The sequence below is a fragment of the Copadichromis virginalis genome, linkage group LG14 (assembly GCF_057382275.1).
Source record: "Copadichromis virginalis isolate Kocher_CV1m ecotype Utaka linkage group LG14, C_Virginalis_male_GT1.1, whole genome shotgun sequence".
NCBI classification, from domain to species: domain Eukaryota; kingdom Metazoa; phylum Chordata; class Actinopteri; order Cichliformes; family Cichlidae; genus Copadichromis; species Copadichromis virginalis.
The window spans coordinates 35021814-35046309 of record NC_140631.1 but is presented as its reverse complement, the minus strand read 5'-3'; the positions used below and the strand labels follow the sequence as shown (position 1 = coordinate 35046309).

The window sequence follows — 24496 nt, the reverse complement described above, 5'->3', positions numbered from 1 at the left end:
AAGCATTAAATGTCAATGTAATCATCTGTCTTCGTAGTTTAGGAATATATTCTGATTATAGCCTAATCTGTAAATGTTCATGGAAAAATAAAAATTATAATGTAATAATTTTCAAGTGTGGAACAAGAAAAATACCTATTTAGGAGGCCAATAAATGGTCCCCCGATATGAAAGCAAAATCCTCTAGTATGACATTAGGTCACAGTCTGTCAAATTTCTGTCACTGCCAGCAGGATCCCCCTGATTGGGAGCTGTTTTGACTGAAACTTAGCCAGGCAATAAGAGCTTATTTTTGAAGTCAGCAATCTGAATGAGTAAATTTTTGCTAGTCCACTGCTAAAATCCAATATTTGCACAAAATGCTATCCTCTTCTCTGCTCCCTTTTCTTCGTTAGAACTTATATTAAGTCAGCTGCAGTCCAGCGCACCCAGCGCAGTTGGCAGAAAAATTGGATTTAACTTTGGATATGCCACAGGCAAACATTTTCCGTTTCCGGAGAGATAGGAGACATCGAAAATACATTTGAAGATGTAACCTGCTGCTGGAAAAGGCAAAAATAATGATTTGACTTTTGCCCCCAAGGTTTTCTATTGAAAACTATGTGAATGAATCACTGCCTCACGTCCAAACTGCTGATTCCAATGACCTTATTATTAGGAAAAAACTATGCAAAGTGCATTTTTTCTGATTTGCTGGATTTATAGACCATTTTTACGATTTCCATCAAAGACTGACTAAAGTTTCATTGCAAGCGATTAAAAGCATCTTGGGTATTTCTAATGGTTGGTGTCAGAGCTATAAATTATTTTTGCTTTATTTGCTAGTGAGTGCTGCTTTATCATAAAATACATTCAGAGCTGCACACCTCAAGGAAGAGGAGTTTTAGTTCAAGCCCAAAAACTTTGGCCTTTTAAAACTCACAGATGCACATCTTCAAAGACATATGCACAAATCTCACTTTTCAGCAAAGTCCCTGCATGTTTCCATTTCTGCTTAGTTCATTTACACCAGGGACAAAAAGGAGAACTGCTGACATATCAGCTTATGCTTCTTGTTTTAACTACAAAATGCCCTTGGATCCTTCCACTACAGTGAAATAGTGAACTAACCGAGCTATAGAATTTTCCCCACTAAGAACAATTACCTTGGCAATGTCACTGATGAGCCATACAAAGGATTTCGCCTCATCTGGTTATTATAGCAGAATCTCTGAACACTTATTGGCCTTATCTGCGAGTGATGTTCTGATGTTCTTTTTGTGATATTGTTTCATTCTGTGAATAAGAATTTCTTGTCTCAGCTGTTTCTGTGTGCACAGACACTGGAACACAGGGTCAGCCACACAAACCACTAGAGCTGATTTATTATCTCTTGTCTGGTCTTCAGGGCACTTACTCAATATCTTATGAGTAGCTTAAGTTTTACATAATGCCTATATTGATTAACGCCTCTACTTAGAAACTTCTTTTTTTTAGAGATAATATCTGTGTGTACCATTTTATCCAAGTACTGACTAACTGATGTAATGCTACATGCTATTACAAGTAAAAGACAGGCATACATACATATGTATATAAGGCAGCATCCATGAAGGCATAGGGATGCATTCGTGCATAGAGTATTGGTTACTTTGAAGATTTTAATGCTATATTAATTAAATGTATTAATGTTAAACCACATGTTTATATTTTGGAGCAACATACGCTGCTTTTTTTTTTTTTTTTTTGGCCTGTCCCGTTTGGCTCTTTTGCCATCAGAATTGTTGTCTAAAGGCAAAGAAAGATGCCCAACGGATTTACTTTACCAAACTGACCATCTCAGCCTTGCCGTAATGGTCCATTTGATTCACCTTTTATTGTTTATTTTATTTTCACTTACTGAATACGGGACAGACTTGACTGGGGGAAAGAAGGGGAGAAAGAAAGAGGGAAAGAGAAACAGCTGAGAAGAGGGACGGGGGAGAAGGGCAAAAGACAAAAACCAACAGAACGGGCAGAGAAAAAAAATGCATATATCAATCACCTGGATCACCTGCTGAGAAAGAAAAAAGAAAGCAAGCAGAAGAGAACAAGAGTAATAGAATAAACAACATCACAATGATATATGGGAATATGACAGTAAATACTAAATGTTAAACATTATTGTGCAGCACATAAGATCAACAGAACACAGTGTGCTTTGAGGTAGGAGCCAAAAAGGGTGTAGTTTGTGGGTGTGATCACCCGTGTGTACACCTGTGAGCATGGACGCGCTTGTTTTTTGTTTTTTTAAAAGGTTCCTTCATGTAATAATCTGCTAGAGGGTGTGGGGGGGCCACAGCCCCGTCCTCCAGGGCGTGAAGCAGGTGTGGAGGCGATCAAAACTCCAGACATCCAGAGGCCCCCAGAACACAAGAGACCATGGAAGACCAACAGAGGGGCAGCTGCGCCACTGTCCCGGAAAGAGCTGAGGAGAGTCCCAGATGAGGGCTCACTCAGCAGCCGCGGAGCAGAAGCCAGGGGGAGTTGCAGTGACGTGCCCGTGAGCTCCGCCGGCAGCCAGCTGCGCCTGAGTGACCGAGCCCCAGGCCGAGAGGCCGGGGGCACCCCACCTCCGAAGTGGCCCGAGCGAGCCCCAGGCTCCAGGCCCCGATAAGCGGCCGCCAAGGAGTGAGCCGGTGTGTACCTGGACGCCCATCCCCGGACACAAAGAACCACCAACGCACCGATGTCTGAGGGGGTCCGCCACTGGCAGGGGAAGTGGTGGTAGGGGGAGATAGGCCTCCAAACCTTGGAGGGCCTGAGATGTCCCCAGAGAGGTGGCGCCTGACACCCAACCTGACATATAGACACAGACATACAGGCACACACAGACACAAACATCCATTCCCACCCTCATGCTCTCATATGCACTTACTCCACACTCAACCAACGTGGAGACAGACATAAAGAGACGTTGTACACACGATCACACTCCCCAAGCGTACTCTACAAACCGGGTCTAGGTGCCCTCGCCCCTGGAGGGGGGAACTGCACCCAGACCCAGGTGGTGTTTCCCTTTTCCCTGCGGTGGGGGGAGGCAGACCGCCCCGACTCCGCAGCAGCAGGAAGGCTCCACACTCCAGACCGCAGTCGGACGGCCAACTCCTCCTCCTAGCCCCCCTGCTCCAGCAGGTCGCAGAGAATGGGGGTGAGAGAAGACTCCAAACCTCCCTCCACCCGCTCATTGTAATGTTGATGCATGTGTGTTCTAAGGTGCATTTAAAACCCAGGAGGGCATGGAGCTACCTGCCAGAGAGCAGCAGGTAAGCGCATGGTCCCTCCTGCTGGCCCTCAATGTCTACGTGTATTTAAAATTGAGAGGTGGGCAACGATGCCAGGGGTGGGGTGTACACCCTGATGGTACTTTGGACTCCGTGTATCGTGCCCACCCCCAAGATCCTATATGTATGTGTAATGAGAGTGTGAGTAATGTGAATGTCTAAGTTGTGGGATAAAATTGAGGCAGAGGCAGCCAGAAGGGGACAGAGGGGGGGGGTAGCCTCCTCTGCACCCTGGTGACATACCCCTACTCCAAGGCCCTGCATGTGTGGGTGGTTGTGGTGGAGCGGGAAGAGGGAGGCAGCTGGAGATGGGGAGGGAAGGAAGGGAGGGGCAAGTGACCCCTCCCTGGGGCCAGCTCCCCCGCTGACCCCAGTAGGCACCCCCATACTCCGCGACCCGCCAGGGAAAGGGGGCCCAGGCCCATCCAGACCGGGCCCAGTGCAGCAGCGCCGCCCGGCACCACAGAGCCCGGGACAGTCCACCCAACCCCACCACAGAGAAAACTGCACCCACCCCACCATCCACTCATCTTCCAGACTACATAAGACAATAAACACCCAGGCTGAGATCTTCCTCCACCTCTCCTGTATCTCCCCCTCTACGCTGCTTTTTCTACACAAGTACTTGCTTATTTCAGCAGGATAGAGCTAAACTGCATTTTGCATGCACTACAAAAGCACAGCTCCATATTAAGATCTGAAATTCATACCTGTCACTCAGTGACAAATATTTTGATATTATCCAGAGCCAACAAAGGATGCCTCAAATCTAATAATAAAAACTTTGAAAACAAGTGGTCTCCTCATATTTCGAACGGCTTCCTGTACAAGTAGTAAGAAAAGAAGACGTGATACAACACAGTGATAAACATGCCCCATTTCCCCATACTATTTTTAATGTATTTCTGGCATCAAATTCATGAGTATATATTGCTAAAAACAAGAACATTGTATTATTGAGAAATATAGGGCTTATATGGACTCAATGGTGGCCAATCTGAAAACGATGTCTCGTATATCTTCAAACGCATGATGTCTGCTGGTTTATTTGTTAGTACATATTCTGATTAGTTGATTTATAGACTTAGATTATAGCAGCAGAGACAGGCTATCATTTCTCACCAAATCTGTCAGTTTGCTGCCAGTGGACGTGTTTCGCAGTATCAGGATCACCCGTTTGATAAACCAGACTAAAACGGACAGTGAGGATTAAAAATTTGCTAACATCCTGCCCTCCGTTCAAGAGTTAAACAAATCCAAAATCAGATATCTGTAGAGTTTCTTTCTGCAACCTACAACTCAAGACATCATGTAAATACTGTATATACAGTAACCAGTTATCCATCCCTTATTTATTCCATAATGATTCTAGCAGTTTTGCACCATTGCATGTATAAATCTGGTAATATTCTGTATTGGTGTTGTTATATTCAATGTTTGTCCTTATTATGTTATGTGCATTGAGAGCAATGAAAAAGTCCAAGACATTTTTCCCCAAGATAATATTGCTATAGTATGTCTGTGAAGGTTCTCAGTCATCCAGGTCATCGTAGTCAAAGGAGCTTGCAAAGAAAAGCGTCTGGACTTCTTTAAGTTGCTTGAAGACGTTTCACCTCTCATCCGAGAAGCTTCTTCAGTTCTAAGGTCAAATGGTGGAGAGTCCCAGATATAAACCTAGTGGGAGTATCCCCCCACAGAGGGACAAAAGGACCCCCTGATGATCCTCTAATCGCCTGAGCCAAGGTGTGAAACTGGGTGTGGGTCCCAATCAGCCAGAGTTTCGGGTGTGTTCATTGTGAAACCTGGCCCCACCTTATCATGCGAATTCCTGAGATCAGATGGCCCAGGATGTGAGTGGGCGTTAAGGCGTCTGGGAAGGGATCTCAAAACTGGATTATAGATGGCAGGGAGTTGGTGTCGTAAACCACCGCCTCTGTTCAAAGATGGTCGCTCACAGTGGACATAGATGGCTTCTTTCACTCCTCTTTCAAACCATCTGTCCTCTCTGTCCAAAATGTGAACATTGGCATCCTCGAAAGAGTGTCCTTTATCCTTAAGATGCAGATGGACAGCTGAGTCTTGTCCTGTGGAGGTGGCTCTTCTGTGTTGTGCCATGCGCTTGTGAAGTGGCTGTTTGGTCTCTCCAATGTAGAGGTCTGGGCATTCCTCGCTGCACTGTACAGCATACACCACATTGTTAAGTCTGTGTTTTGGAGTTTTGTCTTTCGGGTGAACCAGTTTTTGTCTGAGCGTGTTGGTGGGTCTGAAATAAACTGGGATGTCGTGCAGGGAGAAAACTCTCCTGAGTTTTTCGGATACACCGGCTACATAGGGGATGACAATGTTGTTGCGTCTGTCTTTCTTATCCTCCCACGCTGGTGTCTGATCTTCTTTTCTGTGCCTCTTTGCTGACTTTAAGAATGCCCGTTTAGGATAGCCGCACGTTTTGAGTGCTTCCTTTACATGTGTGTGTTCCTTCTTTTTTCCTTCAGGCTTAGAGGGAACATGTTCTGCCTGGTGGTGTAGGGTCCTAATTACTTCAAGTTTGTGTTCCAGAGGGTGATGGGAGTCGAACAGGACCTTAGAACTGAAGAAGCTTCTCGGATGAGAGGTGAAACGTCTTCAAGTAACTTAAAGAAGTCCAGACGCTTTTCTTTGCAAGCTCCTTTGATTGCTATAGTATGTTGAGACACTCAAATGACTATTTAAAGATCAGATGAAAGCCAGATTGTTCCTTAGTGTTCTTGACATAAATACATCTCAACAACCTTTCAGATATTTGTTTGGCAACAAAACGCACAAAGTGAAAGTCTAATCACATATACATGCTCTTTGACCCTCCATAAGACACATACTGCTAAATCTGGCTGTAGAGCACAGCACAACTGCTATTACAGAACATCATTTATGTTCGAGATGTCTTAAGTGTACATTATATAGCTGTGACCTACTGTATGATTTTACATTAAATGCACAGAACCAAGAAAAACAGCACTCACAGTATGCCGCAGGTCAGCTCTCGTGCCAAATGTATTCACTTTCCCTGCCAGTAGCATCATTTACGATCAGCATTCCTTCTCATTTACCCAGCAGGCAGCACACAAATCAGTAAGGCTGTGCTTTTCCTTTGCCTTACCTCCAAAGCTCTGTCTCTCATCTACTTCTAAAGGATGTAGGAGCCTCCAGTAACTCAGAACACACTTTTGACTGATAGGCCAATATGCAGAAATTATCCGTGTGAACCAGGCATGTCTCTAATTATGCCCTCTGATATTTTTTTCTACTCTGCTGCATTTGTATGTCTGTCGAGCAGCACTCCGCAGGACAGAGTGTAACATAGCAAGGTGAAGTAGCTTTAATCTGGGGACTGATTCCCAGGGATGTGAGGGAAGGTATTTTTGAATCAATTACACACACTCACTTCTAATCCCTGTCAATTTAGCCAAAGTCTCCATTTGCATTATCCCATTACTTTGCTACCAGCACCTCAAGAGAAAAAAAACACATTTTTTTTCCTTCTCCCAGAGGCTTCAAACGCAGGCAAAGACACAAGCTTCAGGAAATCTATTACTGTTCAACCTGACAGCAGCCAGAAAAACAAGACATTTACAAAATGAACTCTAATGTGTGCAGGGAAACTTTACAGGTATGTGAAGATAGTGAGCTGAGACTACATTTAATCTTGAAGAAAATAAACCTTTATCAGACTTATAAACAGCTGGTTGAGAAACGACGGGCTATTATTGTATATGTGTTTGAAAAGTTGCTGCAGCGATTTCTTTTTTTTGCCGTTTCATCACATTGCGTGCATAAAGCCTACTGTACAGTCAACGTGTGACGTTCTTACAGGTGGAGCTGCCAGCCAGCCGTACTTGTCTTCAGTACGGTTCATGTCCCGGTCAAAGGCATAGAGCTGACAGTAGCGCAGGTGATCCATATCTACCAGGTTAAACTGCCGCCGGGCATAGTGGTAACTCTGATTGTTGCCCTCTCTGGGGAAATCCAACCACTCAGGATGGCCAAACTCATTTCCTGCAACACAGAAAGTTTTATTAAAAAAGGTACATAATGAACGGAAAGGCACAGTCTTTGAATCAAAAGACCCTATTATACTGTCCTATATAAGGTGCATTTAGGGTTTTGTGCAATTTTTAACAAGATAGAAAAATAAAAAGATAGAGATCACACTTTTTTCATAACCTGACCAGAAGATACTTTCCTGTTTTAAAGAGAGCTAAATTTCACCAAGTGACAATCATCTTATAACCCAAGAATCTGCCCCAAATCCAGTAGCTTTCATTTGAGCTTCGCCCTTTCAATTTGTGCAAAATGAATTCACCAGGATACATTTTCATCATTAGAATTTAAATCTCAGTTCTTCATAACAACATGAATGTTTCAACTTGGTGTTAGAACCAATACCAAGAGCTATTCAACTCGCACACAAATGAGACTATAATAAACAGATTCATCACTCGCTCATCGCTGTTTAATTCGTGTTTGTGAAAACAATATCTAAATTACTGTCTTATTCTGCCACCTTTCAAATGCCTGTTTGTTCATTTCATCTTTTCCTCATCTTTCACTTAATTAGGAGAAACAAGCTGGAATCTTCGGACTGCGCGCATTTAGCAAAACAGAACACACTCGGTGGAACTTTTCTGATAACAGACCTGATGCTACTATCAAGACACGCCAGAAAGGAGATGAGATAATGAATCCGTCACTGGGTGTCATGACAACATCATAAAACAACAGCCAGGATAATTGAATTCCTGGCAGTAAAAGAAAGACAAACCAGAGACGGAAGATGATGGCAACAAAAATAAATAAATAAAAACGAATAAATAAGGGGGGGGGGGGGGACCCTGAGTGATGGGATGAAGTGGAACAGACAGGGACTGACAGCAGATTTTAATGAAATACATTATGTAGGTGTTAAAGTAGTAGCAAACAATAAGACATGAACTGCCAACAGAACAAGCACACTGCAGCACTTGCCTAGGAATTAGGGCAGCAGAGAGAGAGAGAGAGAGAAAGTGAGAGAGTGCTTTTTCTTCTGACATCTGCATGAATAACAAGCCTCCCACACAAGTGAACTTGAAATGTTAAGGAGAGAATTACACCTCAGCACCACCAGTCAAAAACAGACTTTCTTCCCTGCACTCAACCAAGAGGATTGTGTGCACTACTTTATTGAATTGTACTAATATTTCATATATTAAAAGCACAAAACCTATACTTCATTTAGTTGGAGATTAGTGAGAAAGTCAAACATTGTGCACTGCATGGATTTGACTTTAAGTGTTTATTGTGCAAAAATTGCACAAACCAAAGTTGAAACCTTTTATTTCCCATATGTTAATGCTGAATAATGTAATGAAAATGGTGACTACAGTTTTAGTATTCAATGATATTTAGTTACTGCTAATTGTTTTAATTCATTTATTTTTCTCAGTATTATTGTACAGGGTGTGTATCAAAACCTTTAATTTTACACCAGTTGACCAGTCCATTTTTCAGATCTCATGGTCACAAATTACAATAGTAAGTAGGTGGAACATATAACACTATAAGGGTGCAGAAGTGCTAGTTAATTTTGTGGCAAACAAGTATAGTGTGCCACCTTGGACACCAAGGTCCTGTAAACTTCTTCAGAGATTTTGGTCCATATTGACATGCTGATATTCTCAAAGTCACTGCAGGCTGACCATTTGTACATTCTTGATTATGCAAATTTCCAATTCTACAAAGATCCTCTATTGGATTTAGTTCTGATAACTGTGGAGGCCATTTGAGTAGAGGCTGTGCTGTTTAAATAATGTTCAGTTAGTACTAAGGGACCCAAAGGAAAATATAGAAAATATTCACCACAGGCAGCTTAAACTCTTTTTGGACACCAAACTCTGACCCTGCTATCCAAATGTTACAGCAGAAACTGACTCATCAGACCAGGAAACATTGTTTCAGTCTTTTGTTGTCCAATTTTTGCTCAGCCAGTGTGAGTTGTAGCCTAAGTTCCATGTTCTTAGCTCACAGGAATGACACCTGCTGTGGTCTTCTGCTGTTGTAGCCCATCAGCTCTGACTTCACGTGTTGTGCATTCAGAGATAGCTTGATTGTATGGCCCAGAGAACTGAAACTCACTGGATACTTTCTCTTTTTTGGACCACTCTCTGCAAACACTAGAGATAGTTGTGTGTGAAAATCCCAAGAGAGCAGTCGTTTCTGAAATAATCAGATCACCTCATTCAATACCACATTTTCTTTCAAATTGTGATGCTTGGTTTGAACTTCACAAGGTCATTGTAATACTCACACCCCTAAATACATTGAGTTTCTACCATGTGATTGGTTGATTACAGTAGATATCTGTGTTAATGAGCAGCTTTGTGAGGATCTATTCTGTACCTCATTAGGTGGCCAGAAATTGTATACAGGTGATGGCTTAGTTTCTTTTGGTGTTGATCTTGATTCTGTTTACTGATTAATGAACAGATCCTGCATTGTAGATCTACTGAGATAGGTTTCTCCACTGTTTGAAACGCCACCCCTGTTTTCACAAACTGAAATTTGCCTACACTGTGTGAGCTATAGACTATAAAACCCTTCTGGAAGGCCATGATGTTGATATCATCTGACTTTGTTTACTCATGTTCATTGCTGATATTGATAATGTCAGTCTTGTTCCAGTCTTGTCCTTACATCACTGGGAATTTTGTATGTGGGTGCGAAAAGTTCCCGAGTGCTCTGAAGTTTAAGAGAATAAACAGCAAAATTTATCCTTGCCACCTTCTTGAGTTTATTTATAACACACCTGAAGCCAGTTTTCATCAGCCTGTGAGCTAAAGAAATCTAGGACTGTGTGAAGGCACTAATACAGGAAGTAAAGGCTCTCCTCTGGACATCATCTTTGGTTTTTTTTTCCTCCTGTCTGTTTTATCAAGACAGCTGGGCAATTCCTCCACTGATGTTACAGCTGCTGTAGGCTATGTCTTGGCCCTGGCCACAGGTGGCAATGGATATGTCAGTTGGCTTTAACTGCCCCTAAGCAAAAGGACAAGTTCTTCTGAGTGTTCTTCCTCCACTAGGGAGGCTACCTAAAATGCCAATCTCCCCAGTGATCAGGTGTCGTATGAGTCTTAGGGAAGAAATTGACAGTTTTAAGACCATTCTTAATGCATCAACACAATCGTTTTTCTTTGCTCAATAGTTACACGCCATACGTTTCAAAAACAAACAAAAACAAACCAAAGACACTAACGAGCATTTAACTGAAAGGCTCGGACTAAGTGATGCAAAATGATATAATGCTTTTTGGAAGTGCTCCCACGCAGTAATTTCCACTACAGGATTATTGCTGTGCTGCTAGAAGGCTCGAAGATCACGGTCATTTACTATTGAGTCCTTCCCTTGTCCCTTATTCTTACTCTTTTGATGATATTATGTACTACTGATCATAAGACATCCCAACATATTTGCAGTTTTATGCAAGAGATGTTATTCTTTTCCCATTTGTGGCATTCAGTATGTTGTATTTTCACTATTTGAGTAATTGAAAGATTACAATACACATGAAGATATAGTGCTATCCCCATGCTTTGTAAGTGGAGTTGTTTTAAATAAGCATATTAATGCATTTTCAGTGTAAAGAATGTATGACTTGTATACCGAGAACTGGAATAACATAAAAAAAAAAAATTACATTGTAACTGAGCTGACAATGTAAACTATGGAAGAGAAGACTGTGCGGAATGAAATATATCATTCCCTCATGAAAAGATACATATTTTATTGTACAAATATCATCACAGTAAGCATATAGTAATCTCTGAGCCAATACATGTAAAAAGGCACAAAGCAATACTCTCAAATGTTTTAAACCCCTCAAGGAACTCCTTCGTCAGAAAGAAAGAAAGAAAAAAAAAAATCTAAATTTAGATGTTATTTCACTGTCAAACGTCAATATTTTATGTCTGATGCATAATGTACTATTTTGCTGTATCCACCCTCAGCCTGGCTCGTCAACATCTATAGCACTTTTGAGTTCCTACATGTCCCACAATGATTTTCAACACGCCCAAGGGAAATGGCTCTGTGTTGCAGTATGTTGCATACAGTATGGGTAGGTGTTGGGAGTGAAAGCACCAAAAGAATCAATGTACATTTTTCTGGTGTAGAAAGGGAGAGGAATGGATCAATGCAGTGGCATGCAATGCACAGTTCAGACTGCAAAAAGCCAAAGAACCTGTTGTAATTCATATACCACTGAGAACACATCCACAAAGATACAAGCTACAAATGCTTTACACAGGTATTCCACCATGGGCAATGTGTATCACAGTCACAGTTCAAAGCCAGTTTTGAGTATGTAGTGTACTCACGGTTGCGAAATTATTATCAAAGACCATGCATTATTGAGGGTCCTCCATAAAACATTAGGCCCTGCAGGCCAAGGCAGAGACACTGGTAGCTCTACTGCACCTTTACAGACTATTTCTAAATGTGATGTTTTTAGCTTCGTGTCAAGACACTAAACCATAAAAAAATAAATAAAATATTGACACTTTTGCAATACATTGCGATTAAAATGAAAGAAAGGAGGAAAAAAGGATTCTAAAGGCATTAACGGCCTCTAAAGCATGATCTCTACTGTCATTTTTGTATTGTAAAGAAACCTCAGTGGCTTTTATTCATTATATAGCACCAATGCAGGTTTACGCAGGATGAAAGTAACAAATATTGATTTTTTGGTAACACCATTATAATTAAAAACAACAACAAAAATATTCCCAGAATATCTGTACACAAGATATCCACGTCTCTTAAAGGAAACATCAAAGAATGCAGTGTGCCATAGATAGCCATCTGAAAAAAGGTTTCTGTATATGTACATGTAAATAGAACAGCTAATGTCATCATATACGATATACTGTATGCACAGGCCAAAATGCATAAATGAAACAATTTTAGTATTGTACTATTTGCTGTTTAGGGAAATGACGACTCAATCAAACTGAAATATGAATAATTTCCCCAATTTCAGTCTGAAATGTTGCACATAACTTGACGGTTTTCCAATAGTTTTTCGATGTTTACAGACTCACAAACAATGTGAGTCAGTAAATACGATGTTGAAGTTAATGCAAAAAATATATATTTGGTTTTCGCATTATCAGCAAAGATGTACCATACAGTACATGATGCACAACAGATCACCAAAACTGTGAAATGAATGATAACTTTGTGTGTACACCTCTTGGTCTGCTTATAAGAAATAACAGTGAACTCTAAATGGAATAGAACCCAAAGGAAACAATGGATTAAATTTCTGTTTCAGACAGAAAGAACTTAACCATAGCTCTCAGGACTCATTCTCATCCCTGGGGTATAATACCAAGGTGACTTAATCTCTATACCCTTATAAGGTAGCTGTCTAATGCCTAAACCTGATAAGCGAGTCAATGTGAAAGTAAAAAGCAAGTAAAAATAAAGCATATAAAGCCCCAAACACGAAGGTCCCAATAGGAAGGGGACCACAGTCAATTGCAACTTAGACCACTGACACCACTTTTCCACCCTTCTAACTTAGGTATCTTAAATAGCACCGTTATCGCTAAGCAGCCAATACTGCTGATGCATCAAGGCACCAACGCCAAAGGACACCTTGCGCGTAATGGGGAGACGCAGGAGGCATCTGGCAAGATGGCATTATATTACATGCTGGGATGAGAAAGCATTAGTGAAAGCACAAGTGGAAAAAAATAATTTAAAGAAGCGCTTACACCAGGCTGCACTTGCAATATTTCAGCATCATGTGACTTAATTTATTGCCACAAACTGCACAAATACAACATACAACAGAAATCTTCCCATAATATTTTACTAACTTTGAGAAAATGTTTCGGTATGAATTGCTTTTTATTTATAAGCCAGCAGCATTAAGCTTTTCTTTGTCATACTTTTTTCCTCTGGCAGCGTGGGTGCCATATGGGAGCAGCGAGGGCACGTTCAAACACCTGCATGCACAAAACACCAGGGTCCGAGAAAGAGGGGAAAAAAAACGTGATCTGCCTGCTAAGCTCTGTCCTAGACAGCAAAAGCCGGGATACTGGCTGGTGCTTTGATAAAAACTCTTGAAAGAGCTACATTCATTAACGGGATAAGTGCACATGCCTCTTTTGCCTATTTACTTTCAGTTTTCCAGTGTTATTATTTTATAAAGTCTAGTGGAGATGATTGGTTTCCTGGAGAAATTGATTCAGTAACCTGTGGAAGCTTTTTACTCTTCTTTGATTTCAGCTTTAAAGAAACACATTAGACACACCTCCATTAGGTAATCATTTTCCTCTCTTCTACGATAACACGGCAAAGTTCCTCCCATATGCCCGCATTAATCACCATGATAATCACCTTCCTCTACCTCCTCACAGCTGAAATAAACCAGATAGCACATTCTGTTCAAGGATGAAATATGATGGATTCTCACCCTAATAAGCCACAATGTAGCTTGCCATCACTAGTGTGTGAATGTGTGTGTGAATGGGTGGATGACTGGATGTGTAAAGCGCTTTGGGGTACTTAGGAACTAGTAAAGCGCTATACAAATACATGCCATTTACCATTTAATACACAGATAAACAAAATCCTAATAACGTATGAAAGGCACGCTGTCTCATATAAAATATGGAGACGTGTTTTAGTATTATATAGATGGATTACCTACAAGGATAATACCACAAAGCAAATCTAGATTTGTTGGGTAAACTTCGCAATACCCTTTAATACTCTGAAAAATATAGAAAGCTGGTTCAGTGTTCCACAACTGGGACAATAACTGTATTGGTCCTGCTGCATGCAAGGTTCAACTAATGGATAGACTCTACTTTCCGGTACCCTGCCGTAGACCATCCCAGGGAGGCTAAAGAGTGGGATACAACTAAATTTGGAACATACCGTCCAGCCCTCTTTCTTGAAAAGGAAAATTGCCACCCCAGTCGGCCAATCCAGAGATACTAATCCTAACTTCCATGCAATGTCACAGAGGCATGTCAAACAAGACAGCCCTATAACACCTAGAGGTTTGAGTAGTTGCCAAGTAATCCCTTTTGTCCGCAGACTATGCTTGACCTGAAGATGGCACAGCACAGAAGTAGTCTTTCCACCACCCCACTACACCCTCAGTTGAAGTCAACAACACCATCTCATCTGCTTTCTTCATGGTTTCCCAGAACTGAATTCCCACACCCAACTCCAGAACCACAAGCCATCCAAGCTTCACAGGACTCCTCCTGCAGCCTGCTGGCTCCCTTTACCTCTGGTTTCCACCTGGCTCTGGCTCAGTTGCCACCACGTCAGGTGCCAATCATCTTACGCCCATAACTGTTTGGGTGTGCCATCAATGCTGACATCCTCCCCCGCCATCTGATGCAACTCACCATAAGGTAATGAGCAGAGATAGGGAGTAACGCCTTACAAGTAATGGGTTACCGTAATCTGATTACTTTTTTCAAGTAACGAGTAAAGTAAGGGATAACTATTACAAAAAAGTAATAGATTAGAAAAAGTAATAGAAAAATACATTTAAGAGCGACAGGACTTAGTGGCGCAGAGTCTTTGATTTTATTTATTTTCTGCTGTGTTTTACTTGCATTTATTTGAAAGAGTGAGTGTAAAAACAAAAAATGTTATTTTATATGCTGGAATATGCAGAAAATAGGTTTAAATGTTAAACAAATTTCTTCAAGTCAAAGTCTGTTGCATATAATTACATTTTTGCTTGATGCAGTGTCCATAAAGTTAAAAGATTAAAACTAATAAAACAAGTTTTAAAAAGAGACTTTTTCATTTGATTGCAATTTATATGATGGATTATGCAGAGAAAGTAGAATTGGTCTCAAAGGTCTATTGCTTTATTACCTATTCAGGTTGTGTATCGTGTTTTTAAAAAATAACTAAGAAACTACTTACTTTTGAAATAAGTAGTTACTTAGTTATCAGTAAAGTAGCGGAATTACTTTTTGAAGAAGTAATAAGTAATTTGTTACTAATGACTTTTTTCAAGTAACTTAACCAACACTGGTAACGAGCACATAAGTGCTCTGTTCCTGTCTTCCCCAGTGTCATTTATATGTATTTTTCTGTTACAACACTTGCATGGTTGAAGGGTGTTTCTCCTGTTTCTTCTTGACCATTACATTTTTCATTTATTAGATATTATAAATGCTAATGGCAATAGATAGACTTTACTAGATGCAGCTGGAATAAGCTTCAGTCTCATGCAACCCTGAATGGGATAAGTGGGTTGATGGAAATTTATAAATATCTAATACTTAAATATTTTTATATTATAACCTTTAAATGTTTTAAGAAAAGGTATATGTAAGCAGTTGTACTAAGGCAAGACTTTATACACATACTTAATGCTGGAACAGTGTCAGAAAGCTCATGGAGGCCCTAACAATGATATGATTAATTGAGGGCAACTATGTTTACACAAGGTTATGTCTCAGGCAGCTTTTCAGGTGGCACGTTCCATTACTCCTCTACACAGCTCTGCATCAGATAAGGGCTTGACAGTGACACAGTCCCCTCAGTAATTAGCAGCCCAAGAAGCAGCCAAGGATCAACCTGTTTTCCATTGGAGGGATTCTGGCAAAGTAAGATCAATGAGTGAATCAGAAGAGATCAGAAGGCGAGTCACAGAAGGTTTTAGATGCAGTACAATAAAATAAATAAATAAAACAAAGCTAGACATGATGCAATGATTATTTGCACCTGCTAGATTGATTTCTTGTTACTGTGTTAATATGCACTCCTGCTCCAAGTTTGCACATTAAATAAGCTTTACTGGTCCAACAGCAGGGATGGGACTGGCACATTCATCCCGAACCACAGGCCTCAAAGCACATTTAGCTCTCAGTGGGATTATGTATTTGAAATGTATGAGGAGAAAGAGCTGGTTTTCAATTCATTGTCCAAGGCTGCAGTATAATAGTTGCCTGTTGCATTGTAGCTCTCTATGAATGCAAAGTGCTCGGAGAAGTTTTAGCTCAATAATTTAGACTGTAAATCTGCAAGGTTATCTTAAGTCTCTGTGAGCACTGAAAGTCAGGAAGTTAGAGCACTTCCATTTTGTCCCTGCTGATGTAATGATAAAACCACTGAAGCGTTTCATTACTGCCACGCCACTTGGTGCTTTAATGTCACTCACACTCCAACATCCTTTACAGTATCCGTCTCTGAGCCCCTCAAATGCGGATGCTCCCTTTGTCCTCTTGCTGTGTAGTGTTTGCTTTTGGTCATGAGTAAATAAATGGGTTTTTCTAGTCTAGGCACTTCAAATTGATTTGCTTGCTCAAACAATTTGCTCTTGCTCAGCACTGGCTAAATGACTCTGCCATCATTGATCCATTGACACGGTGTGTCATCTCAGATTTACTTGATATTTTTTGTCCCGAGCATTTTCTACCACTCGTCTACTGGTCTGAACTTGGAAAAGTTCGTAATAATCAACTTCAGCGTCTTGTGTTTTTGTAGACTTTCATGTTTCATCAGCTCCCTCATTTTATGTTCTTTTGAAAACACTTTCACCCACTATTACTTATCATAATGTGATAGCAGAATTATTTTAGTCAGCCTGACAGCAGTTTTCAAAAGAGAACAATATTTCTTTCTCTGCTTCCTTTATACTGGCCTTCTTTCATATATCTGCTCTTCAAACCACTGAGTTTTACTTGACTGGATTGTCTCGACTTGACAGAATGGTTTACATTTAAGTTTGAATTCTGGGTTTGTCTCACTTGTCTAATTCTGCAAACTCTAAATTTAGAAAATCAAATAACTAACAATTTTCAATAGGGAGATTTCATTTTTATCTTTAAGCATGTGCATTTACGTAAATGACTCTTTTGAAGCCTTTTGCCGGGTTGAGAATACTCAATGGTACATGGTATGAGCTCCACTTATATACAGGTCATTTAAATGTGGATGACTTCAACCTTCTTTGAAAATACTCTTGAACCTCCTGCCTTTATGAAAACCGTCAGATCTCAGTAATAAGTCTCCTAAGACTATTTTCTTTTTCAGTCCAGTCACATCCGCCTCTTATGAACAGAAGACTGGTTTAGCTATATTTATATCCAATTCTAACTTTCACCTTCAATGTTGATTTACTGACTGAACTCCAGATTTGCGAACTTGTGACTTCAATTATTAAGATTGTCATTTTTAGTCTAGAGCTAGAGTAATTTTATTCCAACATACACTGTAAATGTTTGCATAATGTAATCAATATAGAGGACAACAAAATAATGACTTGTGTATCATTAATTCAGCCCGACTGTTTTCAGTTGAAGATGTGGCTAACGTTCATGACGGATTTATACAGAGCTTCAAATGCCAATATCTATGTTAAAATGCCACAGAGAAAAAAAAAAGTAAATAAATAAAAATAGTTTACTGTCTGGTGACTGTTTTGATGTCTACAGCCATTTCTTTCCTCATTGTATAAGCATATTTTATGGTTTTTAAATCACCCATATAAAATGTATTAAGGCCCAATGTTATAGGTGTAGCTTCTGGGACACAGTCAAAACAGATATAGCCAGCTAGCTTTGTGTTTCCCATCATTTCTGAAAATTCCTGTCAAAAGGATTTCTGGACTCGTTACCTTTTGAGCAATTGTAATGCAATTATGTGACAACCAAATTGACTCCCTGTGTGGGGTTAATTGGACATATAGACCATCCAACTAGTGTGAGCCAGTGCTGGTGAAAGTAATTATGTTATGGACATATACAGTTAGGTTAATAGGTTTTTGTAATTTTGCCTATGTAAACAATTACTTACCATACATTTTTTTTTTTTTTTTTTAAATGAATAATGTGTGAAGTGTAGACTTCCAGGTTCAAATCAAGGGGTTAAATAATTAGGAATTACAGTTCCCCATTTTCAGATAATGAAAACTATTTCGTCAGGTGGGTTGTAAACAGTTTTATGGCCAGGTGAGATCTGTTCTATGGACTGACATTTGTGTCAAAAGAAAACATAGTCACAAGAAAATAATTTCCTTTCACAGGTGAGAGTGTTCTTTGAAACTTGTACAATTAAATTCCAGGTAGATTTAACAATATGCATGTGTGGAACTCAGCAGCCAAGCTCACAAAGAAGCAGTCACACAGGGCAGATTGCCTGGTTGGCAAGTGCTACAGCAGATTAACACTGCCGCATACAGCTCAACCCTTCAAGAGGAATTCCACTTGCTTGGTTGGTTAAAAAAAATAAAACAAAATAAAACAAAAAACCTCCACTATTGTGCTTGGTCACTTTCAAAGCAGTGATGCTACAACCTCTGTGGCTGACAGATTAGCATGACAAATGGAATCAAAGTTGCACCAATTTTATAGCAACAATTATAACAATTTGGAAAATGAAGTTTGTCAAATTATCTATCAACAGTGATTAATTTAATTGTGTGCAACACAACAAATATCTGTGATATGAAATTATTTGCTTGAGGTTATGATTTTCTGGCGTGCCACTTTTAACACAAATGAAATTCCAGTTCCCTTAATATTGGCATGTCATCTCAAAGACCTTAAGTCGATTCAAGGTGTTAAACTTGTATCTGGTAGCTTTCCACTGGAACTTTCAATATGAGCTAAAAACGAATTTTGATGTAATAAGGTACATTATTATTATTATTATTATTATTATTATTATTAATAATAATAATAATAATAATAATAATAATAATAATAATAATAAGCAACACAAAAAGGCCAGAAAGACCAATGAAAACAACTAAAGTGCATGGCGATAGATTTATTTCAATGGTTGAGAAATCACCCTTCACAACATCTAGCCCACTCAAGAACACTCTCAGGTGGTAAGTCAATCTTTGAAAACAAGAGATGTTTTCATGAATGAAAATACAGTGAGTTTATAACAAGGTGCAAACCCACTGGTTACACTTAAGCTTAAGAAGTCCAATTTAAAGTTCACCAAAAAAATCTCTAAAAGAGCCTGCACAGTTCTGAAAAAATGCCTTGTAAAGATGAAACCCAGATTAATGGGAAGAGAAAAATATGGAGAAGGAAAGGAAAAAGTCATGATGTGACTCATACTGGATCATCTGTCAAACATGGAGGAAGCAGTGTGCCGGCATGGGCTGTATGGCTGCCAGCAGAACTGGGTCACTATTGCTTATTAATAATGGGACTGCTGAAGTAGCAGAAATCTTACATTCATCAGTACAAGTGCAACACTGATACCCAGGAAAATACTCTATACCATACATACCAAAAATTAAGAGGCATTATTCATTTTATTTTTATTAGAACAATACAAACAATAACTTAAATGATGATGCTATTTTTTAAGTTAACTGACATAGTGCAAAGATATGAAAGCTCTTTAGTACTACAATGAACTGGGAGCACTGACTTCTCAAAATTCCTTCTAAAGCATTGTTAAGTGTCAGTGAATGTGAACTACTTCTGCTGCTACTGAGTGGAAGAGCGACATACCTGCCTGAATGCAGGTGCTGTGTGAAGCTGTGTATCAGCTGGAGGAGGCGAAGACTGCGCTGTTCAAATCGATACTGTTGCAAATGAGTCCATCTAATCAGATATCAATTTTTAGTAATGATTTGTATCTGAGAGTCAATTTCTTGACCGCTGTAGTCCTGGCTCAGATTCAGCCAAATGCAACAAACATGGGTTCTAGACTTAGGGCAGACTTTCATTCAAGGATTAAATCCAGTCCTTATACTTAAAACACTGTAAGTTTGTTGAATTACTTTTGAGCCTCTGAAAACAGAGGTCTGTGTATAAAAAACAGATCTAACTCCTAAACTGTTGTAAAATCCTTTGAATATAAATTATTCTTTGAATAATTTATTGTTATTGTACATGTACAACAAAATAATGGGTGCTCCACACCATCTCTCTCTATATATCTATATCTCTTACTATTTATCTAATTTCAACCCACAACCTTGTTGCTGTGAGGCAACAGTGTTTCAATGTAAAGCTGTTGAAATTGTGTTCACACAACAGCTAGGTGTGATTTAGATGTCTGCTAAACTTTCCCTTTTGAACTAAAATTTAACCCACTTTGAGTCCACACATCGATGCACCATTCCGACCTCTAATCAATGGAAAATTGCTCCGTGGGTGGGTTTAGGCCGGGATAGCAAGTGAGCAAATTTTGTAGTATTTGCCACAAAAGAGTGATTGAATTAATGAAATCACTGTCAAATCGACTTTTCAAGTATTGTTTTGTCTCATCAACTCACCGTGATTCTGAAACTGCCAGAGTGGTTGAAAGTAAACGTGGCAGCAAAATCCATGCGAGACAAGCGCCAAGAGTGCAGCAACGAGTGCCTCTGAGCTATACTTTAGCCAGAGAATCAGATATAATTACTATCAACTGTCCTGCAGTTGTCTTTTCTGACATCCTAATCATTATGGACTGCCCTGTTATGATTGTCCATTGAGAACAGCTGTTTTGACTGTGCTTCTTTTCAACAAGCACATCAATCCACTTATCAGAAGTCGACAGTCTTTTCCCGAGGTAAAAATTGGACATCTTGGTGAACAGGGATTGATAACAAATTCAAATGGTCAGCACAGGAATTGTTTTATTGTTTGACCTGAGCACCTGGTCACCAGGTGGAGCTAAAATGCTTTGGATCACACGTACAAGCAGTATTTACATTAAGCTAGTGAGTGGCACGTTCAAGGAAATCCTTTCCTTTGAACCAAGGTCAACTTCCATCATCATTAATTATCACTTTATTATCTTTACCAGCAGGCCTTGACAAAGTCATGCCCCTGGCTCAGACGATGAGTTGAAAATGAAGAGCATTTCAGCAATGACTGAGAACCGACTCCATTTGAGCAAAGGGGAGGGGACCTGTTTGACGGCTTTTGCCCTGTATTTTATGATCAAGTCAGCAAAGCGATGTCAGCCCCACTTCAAAATGGCCCTTTGATGCTTATCATCGGCCTTGACTTATTGGCAGCAAGCTACTTCAGCTCCATGAAAGAAATACAACAAACCATATAAATGAGCACTTTCCCCGAATGAAAAATTCATCGAGTTATTTTTAGCCTTGATGAATTTCCATTTTCATTATTGAAATGGTAAAAAGAATTCATTTATTTATTTATTTTCTATTTCACGCTCAAACAAAAAAGCACAGTATGCTACAAGGGTATACAGAAAATAACTGTAGCTAGAGTAATAACAGCACTAGGTAGGGATAACCTTATCAATTAAATATTTATCCTAAAGCCTCTTACTGCTTGTTGCCTGCGTAACACTTGGATGGACAGGAGAATAAATGCATATTTATATCTGTTCGGTGAACACTAAGGGATTGTTGTGTCTGCCTGAGGGAAGAAGTTCAAATTCAGGAAGAATGCGGTGCATGAGGGGGATCTGAAATGATTCTCCTCGCCGTTTTAATAAAAAATGAGCCAAACAGAGGGGTGCTGCCTCACAATCATGACCTTCATCACCTCTTGACTGTTCAGCATTTCAGTGTTAGCTGAACCATGTTGTTATGTGGTATGATTATCTAACAATATTGCCTAATCAAATAGCAAGATGTCATGTAGTCTGTTTTATTTTATCTTATGTAAAAATGAGAATTTATATGACATACATATTGTATTTAGTTATGCAAAATCACTCTCATATTACCTGCAAAGCATATTAGAAATCTTTAAGCTGTCATGTTTGAATAAACGGCAAGGAATATTTGAAGATTTTAAAGGTTTGAATTTGCTATGATTGTTATAAAAAAAGTACAATAAAAATAACAGAACTATACTACATGACACGAAAAAGAATCTTGTTAAAGATAACAAGTTCAATGCAATATTTCTTAAAGCCTGCTTAAAATATAAATCTGGCATATAAAATCCATGAAATGTTAGATTTTATGGATTAGCATGGTGACTCACCCATGAAGTTGAGGTAGCCTTCTCCACCCAGGCCATGAGTGATGAGGCGGATCATCTTATGCAGCTGCATGCCACGGTCTATGATGGCTGTCATGGGGATCAGGGAGCTCATGTTGGTGTACATCTCCTTGTCCATCAGCCAGAAGGCCAGGCTCTTATCGCCAACCAGAGCCTGCAAAGGCAGTCCGTGTTTCATTATTCATACGTTCACGCTGAACTAATGCAGACTTCACTGGCACAACACAAGACGTTGTAGAAAAGTTTACCTGATCGTGACTTTCGGCATAAGCTATGCACTTCTCTCCGTATCGCCTGTTGGTCAGTGTGTGGACGATATTGCCTATGTTCCAGTCCTCATCCTTTAACTCCTTCAGGATCTAAACAGTGACAGAGACGGGTTATTGAAAAAGGGTGTGATAGATGTGTAGCTGAGAGAGCTGTTCTGGCCCTGACTGATGCCTAAAGCTCAGTGTTTCAGTTCAGTCTTTCTTCCTTTCCTGAGTTTTCTCTGGGTTACACTTCTCTCTCAGATCAATCTCTGTTTTGACATCTCTATATCCGCACTGTGAGTTATGTCTATCTTTGAATGGTGGTAATGGAGTTTTTAATAACTTCACTACAGCCCATGGGTAGTAAGGCATCAGCTCTCTCCACCTGAGATGGGCAAGGTCAGAGCCTCTCATCCAAACGGAGGGATTCAACAATAAATCCAAACATGGAATCAATGCCCCTCCGCTAGCCTGCCTACATGCACACTTTCTGCCAAAGGAGTCATTTACAGAGGTCAGAAGCAAACACGGAGGTCACCAAAACATGCACCCAAAGCCTATCCTCCCACAGAATGTTGCTATACAGTCGTACTAACTGGCTGTAATTGCCATTCCATTAACAAATAATAGTAGAGCTGAAATAATTATATGTACCGCAGTTGGCAGAGAGTGGGTTTAATAAATAAGAAATGCTAGAAAGCTACAGTAACATTATCATTTCTAAAAGTGCCCTCCAAGAACCCTTGGCAATAGACATACAGCCTGTCTGACTGGTGGGGGAGTTGGAAAACCCATTTCAGTGACAGGCTGAGGTCTGCTCTGTGGAATTGGCAGTGACAGCTGATTGACATGTCAGGAAACCTTTATATTACTCTACAGAGCCATAATCCTCTGAGTAAAGAGAGTAAATTGTGCCGATCAATATGTCTGAGATGAACTGGCTGGTCCACCTAAATAGAGGCTATCCCGCTCTATATATCACCATCTGTTCACATTCACTTCTCCTCACCTTAGCCTTGTGTGGCCATATTAGTCATTGCCAGTGCTACCAGAAAACCTCAGTAAGGTGCTTATTATCTACATGTACTACAAATTCTCAGATGTTTTAACTGCTCGTGGCTTGCCTTGATCCTCGAGCTAAGCCTTGTCCACTACTCTCTGGATTGAGGTCAGCCGCAAAACTGAGCAAATAGCACATCTAAAAGTCACTTACAGTTACAAACAATATCTAATATTTTTATCACCTAAGCTTCCCACTGATCAATGTATATTAAAGATGACAAAACAAATTAGTTATTAGTAGTTCATTTAGAGTTTCTGTTTAGTACTTTTGACTCTTAAACTACTGTATTTTTCGGACTATAAGGCGCACTTAAAAATCCTTTGATTTTCTCAAAAATTGGACCTTATAATCCGGTGCGCCTTATGCATTAAAAATGTTTTAGTACGACTTTGGTAAGCTATGATGCTTACGAAGCGGGCAAGTTAAGCCACTATCTGCCAATGGATCGTGGATGCCTGGGCTAAGGTATCAGTCTCAAGTGTCGTCCGAGCTTTCACGAAGGCCGGAATCATCGTTGAACAGCTGAGTAACGGTAACGAGACTTACTCGGATAATGACAAGACGGATCCGGGCATGCGTGATGCCGAAATCGCCCAACTGTTAAACTCAGACACTGAAGATGAAGAATTTGATGGATTTGTGGAAGAGGAATGAACTGAAAAAGTGAGTGTAATGTTCTCTATTTTATGTGTTACAACAATGTTGAGAGTTGTTGTGAATGAGTTGAATAAAGTTCGACTTATCTGACTGTTATGTTTCACTTAATGCGCCTTATAGTCTGAAAACTACGGTACTCTTTGGTCTTGAATATTTAGGCAGAAAAGAGAACAACTTCCGTCATAATATTTAAAAGGTAACATCTAGAATCAAAGTAAGTAAGTTTTTCTT

At 39.9% G+C, this 24496-nt stretch overlaps 1 protein-coding gene across 1 annotated transcript in view; it reads right to left on the bottom strand.

The window, feature by feature from the left end:
• gbe1b (glucan (1,4-alpha-), branching enzyme 1b) overlaps window positions 1-24496 on the bottom strand; it is a 104081-nt gene that overhangs the window by 29342 nt on the left and 50243 nt on the right. Inside the window, exons 11-13 of the mRNA XM_085430615.1 lie at window positions 22543-22653; window positions 22277-22448; window positions 7150-7334 (exon numbers count right to left, since the gene is read on the bottom strand). Of these exons, the coding sequence (XP_085286741.1) occupies window positions 7150-7334; window positions 22277-22448; window positions 22543-22653 (468 nt within the window). The remainder of the gene's footprint in view (window positions 1-7149; window positions 7335-22276; window positions 22449-22542; window positions 22654-24496) is intronic.